The 24,550-nt window shown below is 41.5% G+C and overlaps 1 protein-coding gene across 2 annotated transcripts in view; it reads right to left on the minus strand.

The window, feature by feature from the left end:
* MARCHF1 (membrane associated ring-CH-type finger 1) overlaps positions 1 to 21,698 on the minus strand; it is a 725,211-nt gene extending 703,513 nt beyond the window's left edge. Inside the window, exons 1-2 of one of the 2 annotated variants that reach the window (XM_069744180.1) lie at positions 21,295 to 21,487; positions 20,878 to 21,086 (exon numbers count right to left, since the gene is read on the minus strand). In XM_069744180.1, the coding sequence (XP_069600281.1) occupies positions 20,878 to 20,976 (99 nt within the window). In that variant the 5' untranslated portion in view covers positions 20,977 to 21,086; positions 21,295 to 21,487. Of the gene's footprint in view, positions 1 to 20,877 lie in introns of both variants that reach the window. The other variant, XM_069744181.1, reaches the window with a different exon arrangement.
* Between the last annotated feature and the right edge of the window lie 2,852 nt (positions 21,699 to 24,550).

Genomic DNA, 24,550 nt, shown 5'->3' on the forward strand with positions numbered 1-24,550 from the left:
TCTAATTTCCAAAATGGGGTCACTTGTTGGGGGTTTCCACTGTTTAGGCATGTCAGGGGCTCTTCATACGCAACATGGCGTCCGCTATCGATTCCAGCCAATTTTGCATTCCAAAAGTCATATGGCGCTCCATCCCTTCCAAGCCCTGCCGTGTGCCCAAGCAGTTGTACTCCCCCACTTATGGGGTATCGGCTTGCTCAGGAGAAATTGAACAACATACTGCATGGTGCAATTTCTACTGTTACCTTTATGAAAATGCAAAATATGAAGCTAAAAAGATTTATTTTGGAAAAATGTTTTTTTTTTTTCCACGGCTCTACGTTATAAACTTCTGTGAAGCACCTGTGGGTTCAAGGTGCTCAATACACATCTAGATAAGTTTCCTAAGGGGTCTAGTTTCCAAAATGGTGTCACTTGTTGGGGGTTTCCACTGTTTAGGCACATCAGGGGCTCTACAAATGTGACATGGCAACCGCTAATTATTACAGCATATTTTATATTCAAAAAATCAAATGGCTCTCCTTCCCTACCAAGCTCTGCCATGTGCCCAAACAGTAGATTTCCCCCACATGTGGGGTATCGCCATGCTCAGGAGTAATTGCAAAACAAATGATATGGATCATTTTTTCCTGTTACCCTTGCGAAAAAAAACAAAAATGTAAATGCTTATTTTTCCTTCCACATGTTAGGGGTCGAGTTCCCACCTCTGCACAGGGGGAGTCTCAAACCATCTCCGCTGCGGTCTCCCATTCTTTTCCAGCCGCAGTGGAGCCTGATACTGTGTGGATGGTTACTGCTGCCTTTCCAGGCTCAGCCATTGTCAGCGGCGAACAGACGTCTCTGGGACTAAGTCCTGCTTTTCCCCTTCTGAGCATGCCCAAGGTAAGACCTCTCATTTGAGGTCAGAAGTCACATGCTCAGGTACTGCAGCAGCTCCCATTGGTTCTCTAGGAAGGTCCTAAAGTTGCTCAGGTACTGTGGCAGCTCCCATTGGTCCCCTAGGAAGGTCCTGAAGTTGCTGCAGCTATAAAAGGTTTGCTGAGCGCACAACCTCAGCTGTGGATGTTACCGCAGTAGCTCTTCAGGCTGCTAGCGTGGCTGCAGCAACTTTGTCCACTGCTACCCTTGCTTCAACTCTATCTCGCCTCCCGCTGCCAGAAAAATTTTCTGGTGATGGCAAATCTTGTAGGGGTTTCGTGAGCCAGTGTTCTATACACCTCGAGCTCCTGGCTGCACGTTTCCCTACAGAGCGGGCAAAGGTGGGATTCATTATGTCTCTCCTGTTGCACAGGGCGTTGGAGTGGGCTATGCCGCTGTGGGAGCGTGGCGATCATGTGGTGCAGAATGCTCCGCTGTTCCTGAGCACTCTGAAACAGGTCTTCTTAGGACCTCGAGTCATCCATGATATGGCGCTCCATCTGTTGGCTCTTCCTTGTTCAGCCATTTTGCCGTCCACTTCTGCACCTTAGCATCTGAGCTGGAGTGGTCGGATAAAGCCCTCATTCCTATATTTTGGAGGGGGCTGGCTGACCATGTTAAGGGCGGTCTGGCCACTAGAGAGATTCCCGCCACACTGGAGGAGCTAATAGCTGTGTCTACTCGCATTGACCTCCGTTTTAACGAGCGGAGGTTAGAGCGAGGCCAGTGTAGGCAGAGGTTTTGGCTGGCTCCCACCTTTGCCAAACCTTTGAAATCTCTGGTCCAGGCACCCAAGTCACATGAGGCCTTGGAGGTGTCACGAGCGGGATCTAAGTCCTGGACCGCTCGTGCACTTAGGGTCTGTCATGTTTGCCGGCAGTCAGGACATCTTGCCACCAGATGTCCCCAGCGGTTGGGGAAAAATCAGCATCTAGTGGTAGTATGTGGAGGTACACTATACACGGCGACGTTTACCTCAAAATTGTCCTTTAAGGGGACAATTACCATTGGCCCATCCACTCATTCGGTAGAGCTTTGCATGGGTTCGGGGCGGAGGGCAATTTTATGTCTTCTGCCTTTGCCCAATGACACGTAATACCTCTGGTGATTCTCCCCCAACCAGTGACCGTACGAGAGATGAATGGGTCGACACTGCCCATCACAGATTACACACCAGACCATCCCATTTACTTTATCCATGTCGCTATCTCATTAGGAGATAATATCTCTGCTCGTCATTCCTGAGGGAATTGATGAGGTCTTGTTAGGGATACCTTGGCTACAGTACCACCCTCCTCATATTAAGTGGTCCACAGGCAGGATTTTGGGATGGAGTGAATCATGTGGGGGTAGATGTCAGAGGAAATGCATTCAGGTTGCTACTACTGAGGTACCCGCACATCTCTCCTTTCTCCCCAAGCAATATTGGCACTATGCGGACGTGTTCTCCAAAAGGGCTACGGAGACCCTTCCGCCTCACCACCCTTATGACTGTCCTATTGACCTCTTGCCTGGTGCTGAGCCTCCCCGGGGTCGAGTCTACCCATTGTCTCTCCCAGAGACAGAGGTGATGTCTCAGTACATCCAGGAGAATCTGGCAAGGGGATTCATTAGGAAGTCAGTGTCACCTGAAGGGGCTGGGTTCTTCTTCGTGCAGAAGAAGAATGGAGAATTATGTCCATGCATAGATTACAGGGGTCTTAACGTCATCACCGTTAAGAACAAGTACCCATTGCTCCTAATATCTGAGCTTTCTGATAGGCTTTGTGGAGCAAGGGTGTTTACTAAACTAGATCTGGGGGGTGCTTACAACCTGATTTGCATGCGTGAGGGGGACAAATGGAAGACGGTTTTTAACACCAGGGATGGGCACTGAATATCTGGTGATGCCCTTTAGGCTCTGTAATGCCCCAGCCGTTTTCCAACACTTTGTGAATGATATCTTCCAAGATATGCTCTCTACCTCGGATGTAGTCTACCTGGATGATATTCTCATCTACTGTCTAGATATAGCCTCCCACCAGAGAGATGTTTGCAAAGTCTTCGACCTCCTACGGGCAAATTCACTCTATGCCAATTTGGAGAAGTGTGTGTTTGAGCTGGAGTCTTTGCCTTTCATGGGCTATATCATCTCAGTCCAAGGATTGGCTATGGATCCTGCCAAGCTACAGGCTGTGATGGACTGGAAGGAGCCCTATTATCTCAAAGCGGTGCAGCACTTTATGGGGTTCATTAATTACTAACGCCAGTTCATTCCCCACTTCTCAACTTTGGTAGCTCCTTTGGTTGCCCTCACCAAAAAGGGAGCACATCCCAAATTGTGGTCGGAAGAGGTCTCCAAGGCCTTCCTCTCTATTAAGTCCCACTTTGCTAGCGCTCCCATTCAACATCGCCCCAATGTAGATAAACTTTTCATAATGGAGGTGGATGCCTCATCTGTCGGTGCTGGAGCTGTCCTATTCCAAAAGGATGCTCAAGGTCCGAAGCATCCTTGCTTCTTTTTCTCTAAGACCTTTACACCGGTGGAGAGGAATTATTCCATCGGGGACAGGGAGTTGCTTGCTATGAAGTTGGCCTTCTCGGAGTGGAGACACCTCCTGGGGGGGGGCTCGCTTTCCCTTCCAAGTTTACACCGACCACAAGAACTTGGTCTATATTCAGACTGCCCAGCAGCTAAATTCTTGCCCGGCCAGATGGTCCCTGTTCTTCTCCCAGTTCCAGTTCACCCTCCATTTTCTCTCCGGGGAGAAGAACATTCATGCCAACGCTCTCTCCCGCTCAGTAGTGTAATCAGCGGAGGAGGAACTTTGGCTTATTGTCCCTTCTGAGAGCCTGAGGACCGTGGCTCCAGTTTCACTAGAGTCTGTGCCCCCGGGCAAGACCTTTTTGCCATCAAATTTGCGACCGGAGGTTCTCTCTTGGGCTCACTCGTCCAGGGTGGGTGGACACTTTGGGACCAAAAGAACATCTGAGCTTCTGGCGAGGACGTACTGGTTGCCGCATATGGCCCGTGACGTCAGAGACTATATTCAGGCGTGTGTCTCCTGTGCCAAAAATAAGTATCCTCGACAAAGGCCAGCTGGGTTACTTTATCCCCTGTCGGTGGCAGACAGGCCCTGGTAGATGGTCGGGATGAAATTTGTGGTGGGCTTACCCAAGTCCCATGGCTGCACCATCATTTGGGGCAGCACAGTGGCTCAGTGGATAGCAATACAGCCTTGCAGCGCTGGGGTCCTGGGTACTAATCCCACCTTGGACAACATCTGTAAGGAGTTTGTATGTTCTCCCCATGTTTGCGTGGGTTTCCTCCGGGTACTCCGGCTTCCTCCCACATACCAAAGTCATACTGATAGGGAATTTAGATTGTGAGCCTCATTGAGGACAGTGATGATAATGTGTTCAAACTGTAAAGCGCAGCGGAATATGGTAGCGCTATATAAAGATTATTTATTATTTGGGTAATCACCGACCATTTTTCTAAAATGGTGCACTTAGTGCCGCTTCCACGGCTACCTTCTGCACGGGCCTTGGCAGCGTTGTATATAAAACACATTTTCAACCTACACGGCATGCCGGAAAAAATTGTCAGTGTCTGGGGTCCCCATTTTGCGTCTCAGTTCTAGAGAGAGCTTTGTTGTCTACTCAGCATCGAGTTGAATCTCTCTTCAGCATACCATCCTGAGAGGAATGGGTTGGTAGAGAGTGCCAACCAGACCTTGGTCACATATCTGCGACATTTTGTTTCAGCCAGGCATGATGACTGGGTATCCTTGCTACCATGGGTGGATTTTTGCACTGAACAATGCCGTAGCCGACTCCACTGGGCAGACCCCATTCCTTCTTAACTACGGTCAGCATCCGCAGGCTCCTATGCCTATGCCCATGTTTTCCGCTGACTCCAGGGTGGCAGACTGGGCTGTGGAGGCACGGGACATTTGGGACCACACTCAGGATGCCATCCGGGCCTCCAAGGAGAGAATGAGATCCTGCGCCAATACACATCGGCGCCCTGCTCCGACCTTTGCTCCTGGTGACTTAGTGTGGCTCTCCGACCGTAAAATCAGGCTGAGAGTTGAGTCCACTAAGTTTGCACCTCGCTACTTGGGACCCTTCAAGGTCCTCGAACAGGTTAACCCTGTGGTCTACCGTTTGGCCCTTCCTCCATGCCTAGGTATCACCGACACTTTTCATGTGTCCCTCTTGAAGCCCGTTTACATGTCCCGGTTTTTTGTCATCTGCCGGGACATCGGGTTCGTCTACAGACGATTACGCGGTGAAAGCTATTTTGTGGTGCAAGGTGGTACGTGGCAAGAAATTTTATTTGATGGACTGGAAGGGTTATGGCCCAGAGGACAGGTCTTGGGATCCTGCTGAACAAATTTGAGCTCTGCAGCTCATTGCAGCCTTCGAGCGTAGAGAGGTCCAAGGAGGGGGGTAATGTTAGTGGTCGAGTTCCTGCCTCTGCACAGGGGGAGTCTCTAACCATCTCCGCTGCGGTCTCCCATTCTTCTCCAGCCGCAGTGGAGCCTGCTCAGCGGAGACGCCGGTCTCCGTATCTGGCTCAGCCTGATACTGTGCGGATGGTTATTGCTGCCTTTCCAGGCTCAACCATTGTAGCCAGTACTGGTTAGCGGCGAGCAGACGTCTCTGAGACTAAGTCCTGCTTTTCCCCTTCTGAGCATGCCTAAGGTAAGACCTCTCATTGGAGGTCAGAGGTCACATGCTCAGGTACTGCAGCAGCTCCCATTGGTCCTCTAGGAAGGTCCTGAAGTTGCTGCAGCTATGAAAGGTTTGCATGGCTGCATGGCCATGCGCTAGGATCAGCTTGTGTCATGAGCTTTTGCTATTCAGTGGTCTTGTCTGTTTGTGGTCAGGGTCCAGCTGAAATAAGCCATTAGAATACCGGCACCTCCGGTGAGGAGTTTTGCATGGTGAATTCAGGGCTGGCGTAAAGCCATTAGAATTCCAGCTCCACCGGAGAGGAGGTGTTATGACCTGGTGGTAAGGACCATAATGGACCTGGTGGTTAAGAGCACACGGAATGACCTGATAGTTACTAATAATATAGGACGAGCTCTGAGACGTGGGAACTCTGCTGACCTCAATCCCTAATCCTATCACACACACTAGAAATAGCCGTGGATTGCTCCTAACTCTCCCTATGCAACTCGACACAGCCTAAGAAACTAGCTAGCCCTAGAGATAGAAAAATAAAGCCTACCTTGCCTCAGAGAAATAATACTGGAACATTGACAGGTGGCATGGAGCAATGATCTAAGTGGAGTTAAATAGAGCAGCCAGCTAACGAATTAACCTCGTCACCTGTGGAAGGAAACTCAGAAGCCGCAGCTCCACTCACAACCACCAGCGGAAGCCCATGGACAGAACCAGCCGAAATACCATTCATGACCACAGGAGGGAGCTTGACAACAGAATTCACAACAAGCAGGTGTTTGTGTGCTTGCTACTCTCTGACCAATGATTGCTTTTGCTCTGTTAGGCAGCTGTGTTCCCCTGTGACGCTAATAGGGCACAGCGTTTTCCATTCTATGCGACTCTGAGAAGTAACTGAGTTTGCTTATACCTCCATATTGTGCCACCATTTGCTAGCAGCAGGTTCGTCACCTGCACGGTGGACACTGGGCTGTGAACGCACCAATAATTATATCTAATTATACTCGGTGCGTTCCGCCAGCCCTAACACCACATTCCATTAATTATTGTGAAGCACCTGAAGGGTTAATAAATTTCTTAAATGTGGTTTTGCTCACCTTGAAGAGTGCAGATTTTATAATGATGTCATTTTGGGGTATTTTCTTTCCTATATACCCCTCAAAGTTACTTCAAATGTGAGGTCGTCCCTAAAAAAAGGATTTTGCTAAATTTATTGAAAAATGAAAAATCGCTGGTCAACTTTTAACCCTTTTAACTTCCTAACAAAAAAAATGTTGGTTCAAAAATTGTACTGATGTAAAGTAGACATGTGGGAAATGTTATTTATTAACTATTTTGTGCAATATGATTCTCTGATTTAAGGGTATTAAAATTTGAATTTTGAAAATTGCAAAAGTTTCTAGATTTTCATCAAATTTCCATTCTTTTCACAAATAAATTCAATTTATATCTAAGAAGTTTTACCACTATCATAAATACAACATGTCAGGAGAAAACAGTCTCAGAATCACTGGGATCCGTTGAAGCATTCTAGAGTTCTGACCTCATAAATTGACAGTGGTCAGAACTGTAAAAATTGGCCCAGTCACAATGGCAAAAACAGGCCCGGGCATGAAACGGTTATTATAGAGAGTTTGGTAGTACTGTTTTATAGAGGTTTTCCAAGTGTCACATCAACCTGATGACACAGGCCCAGGGTCAGAGCCGAGAGGTCATGTCAAAGACAAATCAGGATCCTTAAGAATAGCCAGAAGCAAGCCAGGGTGAAAACAGAAATGTCATGATTAAGGGAGCTTAGTCTCCAGAAACGCGTTGAGATTCTTACCCATATGGATTGTGCTGAAGTCTATATCCTCTATGTTTAAAGTTTGTGAATAAAGAAAACTCTTTTTTACAGATTCGGTGAAGCTGGACATTCTCCTGTTTTCTGAAAACAGAAATACACTAAACCAAATAGGAGCAGAAGATGCACATGTAGCCAGGAAAACACTAAGCTATATCTGGCAGCTTTCAGCATTAAGCTGGAAGCCTTAGTAAGGTGTGGTGCTCTCCAATTGGCTGGAGCAAGGAGCTTACAACTTCAGCTGGACAGCACACACCCATACTGCCAGACTGGACAGCACTACAGGCCCCAGCCACTCTAGCTTTAGTAGCTGGACAGAGCCTGCCATCCAGATCTTCTGGTTCTGATACTTATCACCAGCACCAGCCACAGAGTGAATACGGTGGCGTATGGCGACAGAAGCAGAAGTCGCAGGAGCAGGTTCTGTTTAGATATGTGACACCAAGTTTATAAAAAAAATAAACACGGTATAAGACAGCAAAACTTTTATTGAAAAACTTTGTTTGACTCCCACTATGAGGCAACATGTAAAACTTCGATAAAGTAGAACTTCACACTAGAGAGAGTTAGATTATATATCTTGAATCTTAGTTGGAAACAATGTAGGCATTGTTCCATGTATGCATTTTTTTAATCCCCGGGGACGAATGCTGTGTGATTGACCATGTATGGGGGTATGTTCAAGATGCTATGGGTTAAGGATACCCTAATTATATGTATGAATTGGTCTGGGTTATTATTCAAGTCCCCTGGTTTGTTCTAATTTTCTTGCACTTACACTTGCCTCTATTCAATCCCTATCAATGGGACCATATGCGCATACGGAGCACGTGTGGCTGGTCATTTTTGTTCCAATCTATGCCTGTGTATGTCCTTTTCCTACTTCTATGGCAGGAATGGAGCCGGGCACCCTTTATCATATGGCACATGTGCAGCTATATGGCCTGCGTTCTGGTCTGCGCCCATGCACTCTTTCTTGGGTCCCTCATAGCAATCGTTGCTGCTTTTCAGCTTGTGCCTGTGCGCAGCTTCCTTTTTTGCTCTATATGATGTATATACGGCCATTAGGTCAGCACTTCAATCTGTGCCTGCGCATTTTTTGTTTGGACCTTCGCGGCTGCTGTGGCTGTGCTTCAGCCCACTCCTGCGCATTTCCTTCTTCTCGGCGTTGCGGCGACTGCGACCTTGCTGTGGGTTTCGCCTACGGTATTGATTACGGCAAATAACACCGGTAGGCTATTAAGCAGTGAAATTTTGTATATTTATTCACGGATTGGTCACACACCCTTCACTTCCCCTGATGAAGCCTCATTTTGGAGGCGATACGCTTGGGGCCATGTCCTGTCTTCCACCCTGGGACCTCTGTACCTGGTTACTTTCCATGCAGATTATATTGGGTAACATCCTCCTCTTCTTATTTTGCAATATGGACTTGTCCATATATGTTTAGGGGTGTTGGCTTATCACCTATTGGGTTGGTAAGCCAGGTTTTTGCCTTGGATGGGGCGTTTACTGTGTAATTTCTGACAATATATCTATCTTATCCATTTTATTATTAATTTGGTTAGGAGTTTTTAGGTGCCCCATGAGCCATTAATTTACAGGTATATTTTATATTTAGGCATGTGTATATATATTATCAAATGTCAGGTTGTATATTGGGGTTGATGCTATATACCCAGGATGGGGACAGTTGTGTGGTTATTTTTAATTTTAATAATGTTTTAAATGTGGTGTACTAATAAATTGGATTTTTTCATATTATAATGGTTGCAGTGGTGTGCATAATTCAAGTAGTGTCTTTTTTCTTTTCATGTTCAATGCTTTATGGACACATCCCTAGATTAATGTCTTCTTGCGTGACATTTTTGAGTTATTATATAATGCTACACAACTCCAATGTCCCTTTTGCCAATTCTGTCACTTTATTTTCTCAACATATATACCTTCTCCCCTAAATTGCTTTCTATAATCAGCCAACATACTTCTGACAGCCAAGCTAGTGATTATGAAACATTGGAAACTGCAAAATTCCTCTAGCCTCTTAGAACTTCCTCCTTACAACCCAATTATTTGTACAAAGCAGTCCTTTCCTTTAGAGCTCATTCAGACGTCATTGACTTTTCTCATACACAAAACATAGTCCAAGTTTCATGTTGGAAGTTTCTTCAGCTTGTCCTATTAGCCACATGGATGCTAGGAAAATGCTGTCCAATTTTTTCATGTGCAATAGACTTGCAGTGACTCCACAATTTTATGTGGCCCACTGGGTACGGAAAAATGCACAGACATGTGAACAGCCTTAAAGAATATAATAAGTATGAGTTCTATGCATGAAAAAGATGGATAGAACTTATACATGAAAAATTGACATCTGAATGAGACCTTAGTGTTTTTAGGTGAAAGAAAATTGGTGAGAATTGGAAACCCTGGTCTACACACTTGAATCTCTAGCTGATTCAAAATGATTAAGTTAAATCAAAAAGTTATTTGTACCACTAAGTCTGTGAATTGCAAGGTGTACAGTTATGGCCAAATGTTTTGAGACTGGAACAAATTTTCAGACAAATTTTACATTTTTAGTCCATGCCCAGAAAAATCCAGATTCAATCTTTTGAGAACTTTTGATCAATTCTCAAAAAGCAAGTGGACAAACAAAAGCACAAACATTTTAACCCCTTAACCCCAGAGCTTTTTTCGGTTTTACGTTTTCGTTTTTCACTCCCCTTCTTCCCAGAGCCAAAACTTTTTTATTTTTCCATCAATATGGGCATGTGAGGGGTTGTTTTTTTGCGGAACTAGTTGAACAACATCATTGGTTTTACCATGTTGTGTACTGGAAAATGGGAAAAAAATTCCAAGTGTGGTGAAACTGCAAAAAAGTGCAATCCCACACTTGTCTTTTGTTTGGCTTTTTTATTAGGTTCACTAAATGATAAACTGACCTGCCATTATGATTCTCCAGGTCATTACGAGTTCATAGACACCAAACATGTCTAGGTTCTCTTTTTATCTAAGTGGTGAAAAAAATTTCAAACTTTGTTAAACAAAAGAACAATTGTGCCATTTTCCGATACTCATAGCGTCTCCATTTTTCATGATCTCGGGTTGGGTGAGGGATTATTTTTTGTGTGCCGAGCTGACATTTTTAATGATACCATTATAGTGCAGATATGATCTTTTGATTGCCCGTTATTGCATTTTAATGACCAAAAAAACATAATTGTGGCGTTTAAAATTTTTTTCTCGCTACGCCGTTTAGCGATCAGGTTAATCTTTTTTAAATTGATAGATTGAGCGATTCTGAACATGGCGATAGCAAATATTTGTATGTTTGATTTTATTTTTATTGTTTTATTTTGAATGGGGTGAAAGGGGGTGATTTGAACTTTTATATATTTTTTTAATTTTCTTAATATTTTTGAAAATATTTTTTTTTTTACTTTTGGCATGCTTCAAGAGTCTCCATGGAAGACTAGAAGTTGCCACAACCCGATCTGCTTTGCTATATTGAGGCGATGTTCATATCGCCTCTATATAGTAGATTTACTGAGTTGCTATAAGCATCGACCACTGGGTGGCGCTCATAGCAAGCTGGCACTGACAACCATACAGGTTTCCTGGAGACCTCAGGTTGTCATGCCAACACACCAGTAACCAGCAATCACATGACAGGGGTCACCGATGTGCGTATTTCCGGCCCGATGGCTGGAAGCGTGATTTAAATGCCGCGGTCAGAGTTTGACAGCAGCATTTAACTGGTTAATAGCAGTGGGTGGATCACAATTCCACCCATGGCTATTGCAAGCACATGTCAGCTGTTCAAAACAGCTTACATGCCCCTGGAAAGATGTGTGCTCACCACCAGAGCCCACATCAAAGGGAGGGTGTCCGACATCGGCGTAAATGTACGCCCGATGTTGGTAAGGGGTTAATGAACTCCAAGAATTGATGAGGTAAGAATGGTTTGCCATCTGCCAGAATTTGGCCCATAAGCTGATATCCAGCATGTCAGGACAAGTTGCATAAGTCTTGAAAAAATGAGGGTCTACACTGTAAGTATTGAAAAAGAAAAAGCGATCGAGCATTTAGAAGGCAGGCACAGGGAGGGATCCCCCTCTGTTCTCCGATCGGCATCCCCGCAATGTAATCGAGGGGTCCTGATAATTGCTATGGTGACCCGGATGTCAACATGACCATATCTTGGTCACCAGGGCTTGTGTCAGTGCAGCACTAGTAGTTACAAGCATTGTAATGCTCCTCCATTGCAATGATTTATAACAACAATCAGGCTGCTTAAAGTCAAAGTCTCATAGTGGAACAAAGTAAAAAAAGTAAAACAAATTGTATAAATATTTTTTAAAAATAAATTTTAAATAATAAAAAGATATATACAGTATACTGTACTGATAAATTTCTATTTTTATGTAAAAAAAAAGCACGTTTGGTATTATCATGTCCAGGACAACCTGCCCATAAAATTGTTCCACTTGTTAACCCCTTCAACAAATACCACAAAAAAATAGATAAAAAACAGGGCAAAAATGTTTTCTTTATCATCATATTGCCAAACAAAAAATGGAATAAAACGCAATCAAAAAGATGAATGTAAATAAAATGGTATCGCTGAAAACTTAATCTTTTCCAGCAAAAAGCAAGCCACTACACAGCTCCAGCAGTGGAAAAATAAAAAAGTTATAGCTGTCAGAACAAAGTGATGCAAAAATAATTATTTTTCTATAAAATTGTTTTTATTGTGTAAAAGCGGCAAAACATAAAAACTAAATGTGGTATCTCTATAATATTACTGACCCAAAGAATACAGGTGCCTTATCAATTTTACCACATGTGAAAGAGCATAAAAAAATCCATAAAAACAATTCCTAATTCCTGAATTGCTGTTTTTTATACAGTCTGCCTCCCAATAGAATAGAAAGCAATAAAAAAATTAATGTGCCCTAGAATGGTACAAATAAAAATGTCAACTTGTCCCCCAAAAAACAAGCCCTCACATGACTCCAAACACGAATAACTGATATAAAACTGCTATTGCTGTAATCGCAGTGACCTGAAGAATAATGTCGTCTAATCACTTATACAGCACAAGGAATTGCGTGAAAAATAAATAAAACCAATTTTTCACCTGCTGTTGATTTTAAATTCTGCCTCCCAAAGATTGCAGTAAAGCTCAATTCTCATTTATCCTGTGCATTGCGCTGAGCGCTTACACAAGGGTTTCAGTGTAAACCTCTGAAATACGTGCTTAAGAGGGAAGATTCCCTATAAGGAGGCAGATGAAGTCACTGTGGATGCTGTCCAGTCTGTCATCTGGCAGTGGCCATCTTTTTAAGCATGCATAAAAAAGCGGTTCTACACAGTTTTGTGCAAATCTAAAAAGAAGGGCACTGCTGAACTGAAGCCAGACAGAGTAAGAGTAACTCTGCTGCCCCATTATAGTAAATGAATTCCTCGGGGGTTTCATCTGAATCATGTCACTCAGACACTTAGATGGAAACACCGATGTAAGTGCTCAGCGTAGAGCACAGGATCAACATGATCCGAAATGTTCTAAAAAAGTTTTCCAATAAAAGCTTAATTTCAGTCCCCACTTAGGTCTGCCACCTGTTAATGGAAATATAGGGGGCTTCCGTGTTACTACAAGTACAAAGGCTCAAGAAAAGTGCTACAGATCCTTGTCCTCCAAAAGAAATCCAGCAAACTCTGTGCTTGCAAATCCAATGCCCACTCACTTCTGACCCCAGTGTGCCTAGACCACATATAGCATCCACATGGTTAGCATTTTTGTAGCAATCTGAGCTGGCCTAATTTACCAGTTCATGTCTCCAGAAGCACAAACTGGGCATAACGTATTAGGCACTACAACACACCAGGCACTACAATAACAGTTTGCAACTTACTCAGTAACATTTGCTGCTGCTTGTTACTGGAAAACATCCATGGAGTCAAAATCATCACTATCTCTACAGTATACATTTCAAAATGGGGTCAATTGAGGGGGATTCTGCTCTTTTAGCACCTAGGCTCTTTTTATATGGAGTCAGCAAACTATTTTAGCAAAATCTGCACTCCATGAGGTAAGTAACACTCCATCCCTCCCAAGCCTCTTCGTATAGCTAAGCAACACCGTACAGCCACATATGGGACATTTCTACATTCAGCAGAAATTGTGACAGATTTTGGTGCCATTTTTACCCATTTCTCTTTGTGAAAATGTAAAATCCGGGGCTAAACCTAATTTTTTGTGATAAAACTGTTATTATTTTTTGTTTGCTGCCCATTGGTATAAAATTGTGTCACACCTGTGGTGACAATATGATCACTGGACCCATAGATTAATTCATAAAAAGATGTAGTTTGTAAAATGGGGTCACTTATAAAGAGTTTTGCTGTTCTGGTACATCAGGATCTCTCCCAGTGGCTCATGCCACCTGCGAACCATGACAGCAAAATCTGCACTATAATATTGCGCTCCTTCCCTTCTGAGCTTTGCACTGTGCATGAAAAATACCATTTATATGCAGGGTATACTCAGGAAACATTTGTACAACAAACTGTAGTGCATTTTTCCTACTAGCCCTAATAAAAATTAAAAACTTGGGGCTCAATCCACATTTCAGTGGTAAAAATGTAATTATTCTTTCTTCACCGCCCAATGGTATAAAATTCTGTGAAAATTGAAGAATATAAGGGGTGCTCACTGTAAAAGAGAGGTGGTCAGGAGAAAAATAGTCAATAAATTTCAAAAGATAACTCCGACACACTAATAGTTCCAGACAAATGATATAATTTATTATATGTTTTCCACGTTTTTTTTGGAAAACATATAATAAATTATATCATTTGCCTGGAACTTTTAGTGTGCTGGAGCTATCTTTTGAAATAAAATTCTGTGAGACACATGTGGTGTACTGTCAATATGATCACTACACCCCTAGATAAATTCACTGGGGAATGTAGTTTGTAAAATTAGGTCATATATGAGGGGTTTACCAGGGGATCCGGCACCTCAGGGGCTCTGCCAATGTGACATGGCACACTGAAATCATTCCAGCAAAATCTAAACTCCAATTTGGCGCTTCTTCCCTTCTGAGCTTTTCACTGTGCCTCAAAAGCAGTTTTCGACCACACATTGGGTATCACGGTACTCAGAAGAAAATACCAACAGATTTTAGGGTCTATTTTCTCCTGGTATCCGTGTAAAAATAAAAAAACATGAGGCTAAAACAACAGTTTTGATAGATCAACTTGTGGGTTCAAGGTGCTCACCAAACTTCTAAATACATTCTTTTAGGGGTCTAGTTTTCAAAATGGGGTCACTTGTGGGGGGTTTCCATTGTTTAGGCACATCAGAGGCTCTCCAAACACGACATGACCCCCGTTTCCAATTCCATTAAAGTCTGTTTCAAAATATCACTCCTTCCTTTCTGAGCCCTGCTGTGTGTCCAAACAGTAGTTTTCCTCCACATATAGGGTATTGGTGTACTCAGAAGAAATTGGACAATAATTTGAATGGTGCAATTTCTATTGTTACCCTTGTGAAAATAAAAACAATTGAGGCTAAAACAACATTTTTGTGGAAAAATATTTTCACAGCTCAACCTTATAAACTTCTGGGAAGCACTTGGAGGTTCACTTATGGGGGGTTACCACTTTAGGCACATCAGTGGCTCTCCAAATGCGACATGGCATCCGCTAATGATTTCAGCAAATCTTGCATTCAAAAAGTCAAATGGTGCACCTTCCTTTCTGAGCTCTACCGTGTTCTCAAACAGTAGTTTTTCCCCACATATGGGGTATTTATGTACTCAGAAGAAATTTGCACAACAAGTGGTATGGTGCAATTTCTCCTGTTACCGTTGTGAAAGTATTTTTTTTTACTAAAATAGCTTTTTTTGTGGGAAAAATTAGGTGATATTTTTTATTTTCACAGCTCAATGCTCAATTTCTGTGAACCACCTGGGGTTCAAGGTGCTCAACACACCTCTAAATAAGTTCCTTGAGGGGGTCTAGTTTCCAAAATGAGGTCACTTGTGGAGGGTTTGCACTGTTTAGGGGGCTAAACAGTCCACTAATGATTCCAGCTAATTTTGTGTTAAAAAAGTCAAATGATGCTCCTTCCCTTCCGAGCCCTGCCATGCGCCCAAACAGTACTTTTCCCCCACATGTGAGGTATCATCGTACTCAGATTGCTGTGAAATTGCACAACAATTTGAATGGTGCCATTTATCCTGTTACCTTTATTAAAATAAAAAAATGGGGCTAAAATAATATTATGGAAAAATGTGTTTTTTATTTTCACAACCCAACATTCTAAACTTCTGTGAAGCACCTGGGGGTTCAAGGTGCTCACTACACATCTAAATACCTCTTTGAGAGGTCTAGTTTCCAAAATGGGTTCACTTGTGGGGGTTTACCACTGCTTAGGCACATTAGATACTCTCCAAACAGGAAATGGTGTCCAATTTTGATTCTAGACAATTTTGGTTCAAAATGTCAAACTGTGCTTGCATTCCTATCCCTGCCATTTGCAGCAGTTTTCTACGACATATGGGGTATCAGCATGTTGAGAAGAAATTGCACAACAAACTTTGGGGTACATTTTCTCTTGTTTCACTTGTGAAAATAGATAAATTTGTGAAAAAAAGTTAAATGTTAATCTTTTCCTTCCATATTGCACAAAATTCCCGTGAAGCACCTGAAGGGTTAGTACATTTATTGAATGAGGTGTTGAACAACTTGAGGGGTATTATTTTTAGAATGGTACCAATTTGTAGTATTTAGGACCCTCAAAGTCACTTCAAACAAACTTGGGGGTGAAGGGGCTAACTGGAAGTACAGTGTCTTTCCATAAACTTGATTTATTTTTCAATGAAAGTTTAAAAACTTATGGAATGCTGATAATTTTTCTTCAGTAACCATATAAAAATCTGTCTAAATTATCTAGAAACACTGTCTCTAAACTTTTGGCCACGGCGGGAAAATTCTGTGCAAAATCCTGTATATACTTGTTCTGCAGCCTGTGAGATCCTCTGTATTTTTTCATGTATGCATTTACTTGATTTCCTTTTATGAAACATATATTTGCTTTGGTTTTTTTTTCCCCCATGAAGAGGCTCGTATCTTTTCACAATATGTGGTTGTTGTTCTAACTTGTATATCCGAAACCACTCATGTAGATAGGAGTAATATGTATAGTCCTGCGCAAAACCCCTTATACACTTGATTAGTATTTTGTGAATTTTCTTGCACTTTTTGATGCATGCACAATACATGCTTTGTATTTTTGAAAAACAGTCTTGTTTTTTATTTTACTTATTCCCACCAAGGGACATCTATCTTGTTTTTATTATATATGGTTGTTTCAAATTGCATCTTTGAAAATTTCAATAAAAACCATTGAAGTGAAAAATATACAAAATTAGTTATGTGTTTGAATTCTCACTGTATGGTGCTATGATAGATCCAAAGTGATAATTTTATCATTTTCAATATATTGCCCTGAGCTGTGCAGGACCTTTGTTTTGATGCTAACAGGGCTTTTCGTGGATGAGATTACCATGTGAAGTACTAAAGTTCCCATAGTTCCTATCTCCTGTCATAGACATTGCCTTTATTTATAGACACCTTAATGTCCAAGGTATAAAGTAGCGCTGTAATCTTCGCATACAACAATGATCTGTTACTGAGACGTAGCTCTGCTGTACTGTTGATCGCTAGACATTTCCCCTCCAGTGACAGAAAAGAAGGTCCAGAGAACATTGTTCGTAAGATAAATGATATATGCCCTACTGTATTGCAGAGATGGAGATGGAAGAAATAACCTTGTACCCATGATTCTAGACATCACACAAACACTAGATAGACACCAGCAGCAGGTCACGTAACCTCAAAGTAACTGGCTGACATAGGTACAACTTTCAGCTATAAGCCGAAGTTATTAGTAAGGGATAAAGAATTTTGCATGGTAGCCATTTGAAAATAATTTTTGGAAATTAGAAAACCATTTTTAATGACACTTTAGAAGTGCACTTTAGGTATTGCCTTGCCTACAAAAAAGCAGAAAGCTTAGAAAATATGTTGCATAAGACAATAAGAATAATAAAAAGGCGTGCTGTTTATGTCTAATCAGGTCAATCCTTTTTGTAACAGAGCTTAGTATATCTGTTAGCAGAGACAGGAACACTTACAAAACCTGTTTCTTAAGCACATCTTTCCAGACTTACACAACAATTAGTAACATACTCAGCAAGCACTGCACACAAAAATATATGAGAAAACAAAAAATATTATGGGGAGTATTGTGAAAAACACAAATTTCTGCTCGATTTTTTTTTTTTTTTTTTTTTTTTTTTTTTTTTCCCCAGCTTTCATTCATATAGAGAAATAAATATTGTAAATATTGTTTTTATAATTCTGAGTCGTGTCTTGCATTAAAGTTCAATACATTTTTCATTATTAAATATTAAACCTTTAAAATTGAGATATTAGAAGGTTTACTGGTAAGAAAGATACATCCTGTATAGGAAGGGGATGTAATAGCAGAATAACCGGATATCTGAATAATGACGTCCTTGGCGTTTCCTCTTCTATCCACACCAGCTTTGCTACCGTACGGTATTTTTTTGCTTCAGCAAATTAGTGGCGCTATGGAATCCAGATGGTTCACCTTATGCTATTACTGAGTTGGCGTTCCCTGTCTCAAAAAGTGGCAGCTCTTTGGCAATAACTTGATGTCCAGCAAAGGCTGGACATTGCTTGCTAATTTTCAGATTGCACAAGTACCAACTGCCAAGGTTTTATGAGGTTCCAGGTAGTGTTATTATACTAATTCTATCATAGGAGCTAAAGTTCTTAATGTGACAATAAGACATAAAAAAAAGAAAGTAAAATGTTGGCCACCTGCAGACACCATTAGGTCGAATATAGGACGTTATTGCCCACTGTTTTAATATTGGATGGATTTAGTATGTCTGATCGGGAACCAGGTTGTGCTAATGGTTTTCTACTTTGGCTCAAAAAGAATAGTTCAGTGTAGAGGAAACCCCACTAGAAAGTCCATATGCTCTAATAGAATTATCTGACATTTACATTTCCAAAAACTGTGAGTATTTATAATTATTGGAACAATCATTAGATCAATTTCAAAATCTCGTAAAAGTATCAGGTTATCTCCAGCAAGCGTTACCTTATCTGTCTACTGTCTACAGTTATCCCCAATGATCATGGTAGATCATTAACAGCATAAGCAGCCACAATTGAAGAACCATATATCAGGAAACACACATAGTTGTACTAGATAGGATTAGCCACCAATATGTGCTTCCCTATAAAACTACTTGCACTTGTGTTGAATCCCCTCAACCATTGCACCATATTGTGGCTGCTACTGTTATTGTTATACCAAAGCATGTGGTTCAAGATTGCCAATTTAACTTTTACGTCTTCCTGGACAGCTGATCAAAAATTCGAGGATAGCCAATATTTTTTACAGACACAATGAAAAACAATAATAAATCATTAATATTATAAGCGATGTATGTTCATGTCCAGACATGAAAACATTAGCTACACACACTGTGAACTGTAAAATGGTAATAAATGCAATCATCTTTAAAAGAAAAGAATGCATCAAATATTTTTAAGTACAGACGAAAAAAAGTGCCCCATTTTTACGGACTGTCCAGGAATTTCTGGACAGTTGACAACCTGGATGTGAAATCAAGCTCTAAGACATGTGGAGACCAATGACCGTACAGTGGGAAAAGCAAAAATAAATCATGGGTTCTTCCTTTACTGGAATATTGATCACAAATATGGAAGTATCAAGATATGGCCATTCCAACAATATTAAAGGGTTGTCCATATATTTATAGATTAACCAATAGAACAAATTACCGTAAATGGTTTTAGGGGCACATATGACTTTCTCAGTATGTGCAAGTATGTTTAGATTCATAAAATAAAAATATATAATAATAATAATAATCTTTATTTTTATATAGCACTAACATATTCCGCAGCGAGCCCGTTGGGGCTCACAATCTAAATTCCCTATCAGTATGTCTTTGGAATGTGGGAGGAAACCGGAGAACCCAGAGGAAACCCACGCAAACACAGAGAGAACATACAAACTCTTTGCAGATGTTGTCCTTGGTGGGATTAGAACCCAGGACTCCAGCGCTGCAAGGCTGCTGTGCTATCCACTGCGCCACCGTGCTGCCCCAATGTATGCATCATGTCATTATACTTTAAACATTTATCACCAACGTGATGTTATTTAAGGAGATAAAGATGCCAAACTCAACACAGCACAAGATGTTGCTGTCTGTTCAATGAGTTTTATCACAATGATTTTGACCAATCAGCTATAACAAGAGGCCTGACAAAAATGATTGGCCAAGAGAAATTTCACAGACAGGTAATCTTTCAACCCCTTCCAGCCAGCAAACCATTTTGGGGTAGGCACAATTTTAGGAAATAAAGATGAAATAAATCCACCAAGTTTCACAGCTTACACCATCTCAGATCATTCAACTTACATTTTGCTTGTGGTATGGTGGGAACTGACGATAGAAAAGCGATAATCCTTCTAATTGGTGGTTCTTATTAACCCTTGTAGTAACATGAACCTCCTAGCTTAATAATTATAGAGTATCACGTACAACATTGTGTGATTTTGAAAAACAACATATTTATATATGGATTGACACAACTCAGGTAGTATGGCTCGGTGGCCACTACGCAGAAGCAGACAATGAAGAGCATGCAGTTCTACACCAAAGGTCTGACCCCCACTGAAAGTGATAACACCTTCAAGATATTCTCACTCCAAAAACTTACTTTAAAGAACATTATACTAGGTACATCAGAAGCATTGTAAGATTTCTATCATTTCAAAACATTCCATCATATTAATCCTCTGAATTCCCTTCAACGAGCTCTAGTCATTAGGAACGAGGATTATAATTAATTATAAGGCTGGTAACAATGCAATGACTGACTCCTTGCAAAAGGTCTGCGGTGCTTAATATAGCAATATCGTCCAGCTTAAGATTCAGTAAGTGCTCTGGTAATGAAAGCTTTAATGAGTGGTGGATAATTGATGCCACCGTTTCATTTTCCTAATGCTGTCATTATTACTACTATTAATTGTATTATTATTTTTATATAGTTTTGCACACATACATTTCTTATCACTGTCTTTTGAAAAAATAGAATTCACGCAGTAACTAGAACTAGATAATATAAGAAATTTTAATACATTTTAACTTAAACATATCATGGACCTGGATATCTAGGTGGCATCATACAAGCATTAAAATCGGCACAGTTTTATCAGGAAAAGCAATACTATCAGTCTTGGAATCCATCCTAAGGAAACGTGTAGACAGTTCACCAGATAAGAACAATACTCTACTTACCTCAACTTCTTTGTTCTTTTCTCTGTTTTTTCCCATTGAACTTCTCCCATTACTAGCAGTTTCCCTTGCAGGAACTACAGAAATCTGTTGCAGGGGCATATTGCTGATAGTGCAGGTAGCCAATTCCTGATTGGATGTTCGATACTTTCACTCCCCCTTGGTAGCCCACCTGTATAACAGCTCATATCCTTGATTTTCCAAGATTAGTTCTACGCACAAACAAATAAAGAAAAAAAATTATTGGAAATGAATGTTTAGAAGCAATCCAGATCTTTTGCAAGCAAAAGACACAAAAAAAGCCATAATCCAGTTAGTTTTGCAAAAAGATGAACACGACAAGTTCTAGGTAATATGCTCTGTCATTCGAACACCCTTTCACTCCCCCAGGAGCAGTGTGCAATTCAATTTCTATGGTACCTAATAGCTGTCATGGAAACCAAGGAAACCTGGGTCTCACAGGCCATTATTAGCAGGCGCTTTCTCTAATGGCACAGACTTCCACATTTGCAGGGGCTGCCACTTCTGCTTTTGTCTCCCAGTTGATTCCCCGGGAGGCTACTAAGCACCCTGAGACACTGCATCATGCTGACTAGGTAAATGGGCAGAAGGCTGAAAAGCTTAGTGCCCTATTTTGGAGCCAAATCTCTTCCTTGAAAAGCGCAGATAGCTTGCTGTGTCGTTCATGTGTCTAATCTGCTTAGGTCAAAGGATCTGCATTCAAGTGAAGAACAGCAGTGAGTGAATCAGGTGTAAAGAGGAGTACCACACTGGCAGCAGCAATGTGCTATTCTGAGGCTGATTGTTAAGCTCTAGCCACTCTCTGTATTGTGTGTATATGAGACATAATCAGCTGCTGCAGAACAGGCAAAACCAGCAGACACTGGAAACACACAGCCGTCCTCACACCGCCGTCCACACTCCGGGCTTCCATACTACGCTAGCAAGCTATACACATTTCTAGAAGTGTGGCAATTACAGCACCGGCCTTATTATCACTGGAAGACATTCACTTTTAGCTTTCCGTCACGTTTATGACATTATCTAATGGCAGCGCTGATTAAAATGCTAATTTGTAAAGTGCCAACACTATATTCCTACAAAAAAGACACCCACAGTGAGAAAAGGAGTAAGATTAATGTGAAACACGCTGATGAAAAGGGCACTAAGGAGATCAGCATGAGAAGGTAACTATGTGGCAACTCTAGGAAGCAAGACTTCTAAAACGATACGTTAAAATAAAATGAGATAAAAGGGCATAAAGCATCATATGTTCACATATGCCTAGATTTTGTCGTTGTTCAGATGGAGTTGTCCTCAGAGTACCCTGGGTTCTCAACAATTGGCATCATTGCATCTAAGTGTTATAGAGAAAAATTAAAATGCATAAGACATCTCCAGAGAGGGGACATATCACCCTCACATATGGGAAGAGAGGAAGAACTAACACTTCAACCTCCGTTAAAGTAGAACTCCACATGGAACATATGGGATTCATTATAGCTGGGGAGGAAAAAAAACTAATTGTAACTGGGGAAGTGGGAGGGAGCTAAAACTTTAACATTCATTGAAGTAGGGACCTCCTGCAGTGACCAGGAAATTATAGCAGGAGATGCTATGAGAGCCAGACACTACGAGTGAAATTCATTTACACAGTCAGAGAAGTACACTTCAAAGGGATAGCGCTTCCTCCAATCAAAGCACATTTCTGAGACATTTTGGAGTCAGTGATACAAATTGGAGTTTGTATCTATCCGATATTTATGCAAGATATATTTTCAGCGTCATAGTCAAGGGAGGAGCATAAAACATTCACTCACATCACCGTACGGTCATTCTAATTCATCCAACTTAATAAGGGGCCCATGGATGATGCTATCCAGTCCATGTTTCATCTCTATAGACAGGTAAAATTGTGATAACATAAATGATGACTATATGTACAGCCTGAGACCCCCAGGTGTGAAGATATCCTGAAAGTTAGGGATCACATAAAAGTCTAAAAGACCTAACACATCCAGCAATCAGCCCCCACAAGAGCTCACCAAGATGATATATGTGGTAAGCTAGTTTTTGTTAGTAGTTCTTTTTGTTATTGTATACTTAGTAACATAGTAACATAGTAAGGCCGAAAAAAGACATTTGTCCATCCAGTTCAGCCTATATTCCATCATAATAAATACCCAGATCTACGTCCTTCTACAGAACCTAATAATTGTATGATACAATATTGTTCTGCTCCAGGAAGACATCCAGGCCTCTCTTGAACCCCTCGACTGAGTTCGCCATCACCACCTCCTCAGGCAAGCAATTCCAGATTCTCACTGCCCTAACAGTAAAGAATCCTCTTCTATGTTGGTGGAAAAACCTTCTCTCCTCCAGACGCAAAGAATGCCCCCTTGTGCCCGTCACCTTCCTTGGTATAAACAGATCCTCAGCGAGATATTTGTATTGTCCCCTTATATACTTATACATGGTTATTAGATCGCCCCTCAGTCGTCTTTTTTCTAGACTAAATAATCCTAATTTCGCTAATCTATCTGGGTATTGTAGTTCTCCCATCCCCTTTATTAATTTTGTTGCCCTCCTTTGTACTCTCTCTAGTTCCATTATATCCTTCCTGAGCACCGGTGCCCAAAACTGGACACAGTACTCCATGTGCGGTCTAACTAGGGATTTGTACAGAGGCAGTATAATGCTCTCATCATGTGTATCCAGACCTCTTTTAATGCACCCCATGATCCTGTTTGCCTTGGCAGCTGCTGCCTGGCACTGGCTGCTCCAGGTAAGTTTATCATTAACTAGGATCCCCAAGTCCTTCTCCCTGTCAGATTTACCCAGTGGTTTCCCGTTCAGTGTGTAATGGTGATATTGATTCCCTCTTCCCATGTGTATAACCTTACATTTATCATTGTTAAACCTCATCTGCCACCTTTCAGCCCAAGTTTCCAACTTATCCAGATCCATCTGTAGCAGAATACTATCTTCTCTTGTATTAACTGCTTTACATAGTTTTGTATCATCTGCAAATATCGATATTTTACTGTGTAAACCTTCTACCAGATCATTAATGAATATGTTGAAGAGAACAGGTCCCAATACTGACCCCTGCGGTACCCCACTGGTCACAGCGACCCAGTTAGAGACTATACCATTTATAACCACCCTCTGCTTTCTATCACTAAGCCAGTTACTAACCCATTTACACACATTTTCCCCCAGACCAAGCATTCTCATTTTGTGTACCAACCTCTTGTGCGGCACGGTATCAAACGCTTTGGAAAAATCGAGATATACCACGTCCAATGACTCACCGTGGTCCAGTCTATAGCTTACCTCTTCATAAAAACTGATTAGATTGGTTTGACAGGAGCGATTTCTCATAAAGTTGGCAGTGACCGTACCAGTGTATATACACTTACAGACACAAGGGTAACAATGTTTTGAACTTTTGACTTTCAGGCTCCATTTCTCATGATCCACTACTGCTTCAAACGTAAAACTAAACTTACAGGTGTGCTCAAAAGTCTACATACCCGGCAGAATTTTTGCTTTCTTGGCCTTTTTTTCAGAGAATATGAATGATAACACTAAAACTGATGACAAGTTGACAACCCAAAAGATCCAAATGACCTTAATCAAAAGTTAACATTCCCCATTTCTTAATACCATGTGT

The sequence above is a fragment of the Ranitomeya imitator genome, chromosome 1 (genome assembly GCF_032444005.1).
Source record: "Ranitomeya imitator isolate aRanImi1 chromosome 1, aRanImi1.pri, whole genome shotgun sequence".
Taxonomy (NCBI): Eukaryota; Metazoa; Chordata; class Amphibia; order Anura; family Dendrobatidae; genus Ranitomeya; species Ranitomeya imitator.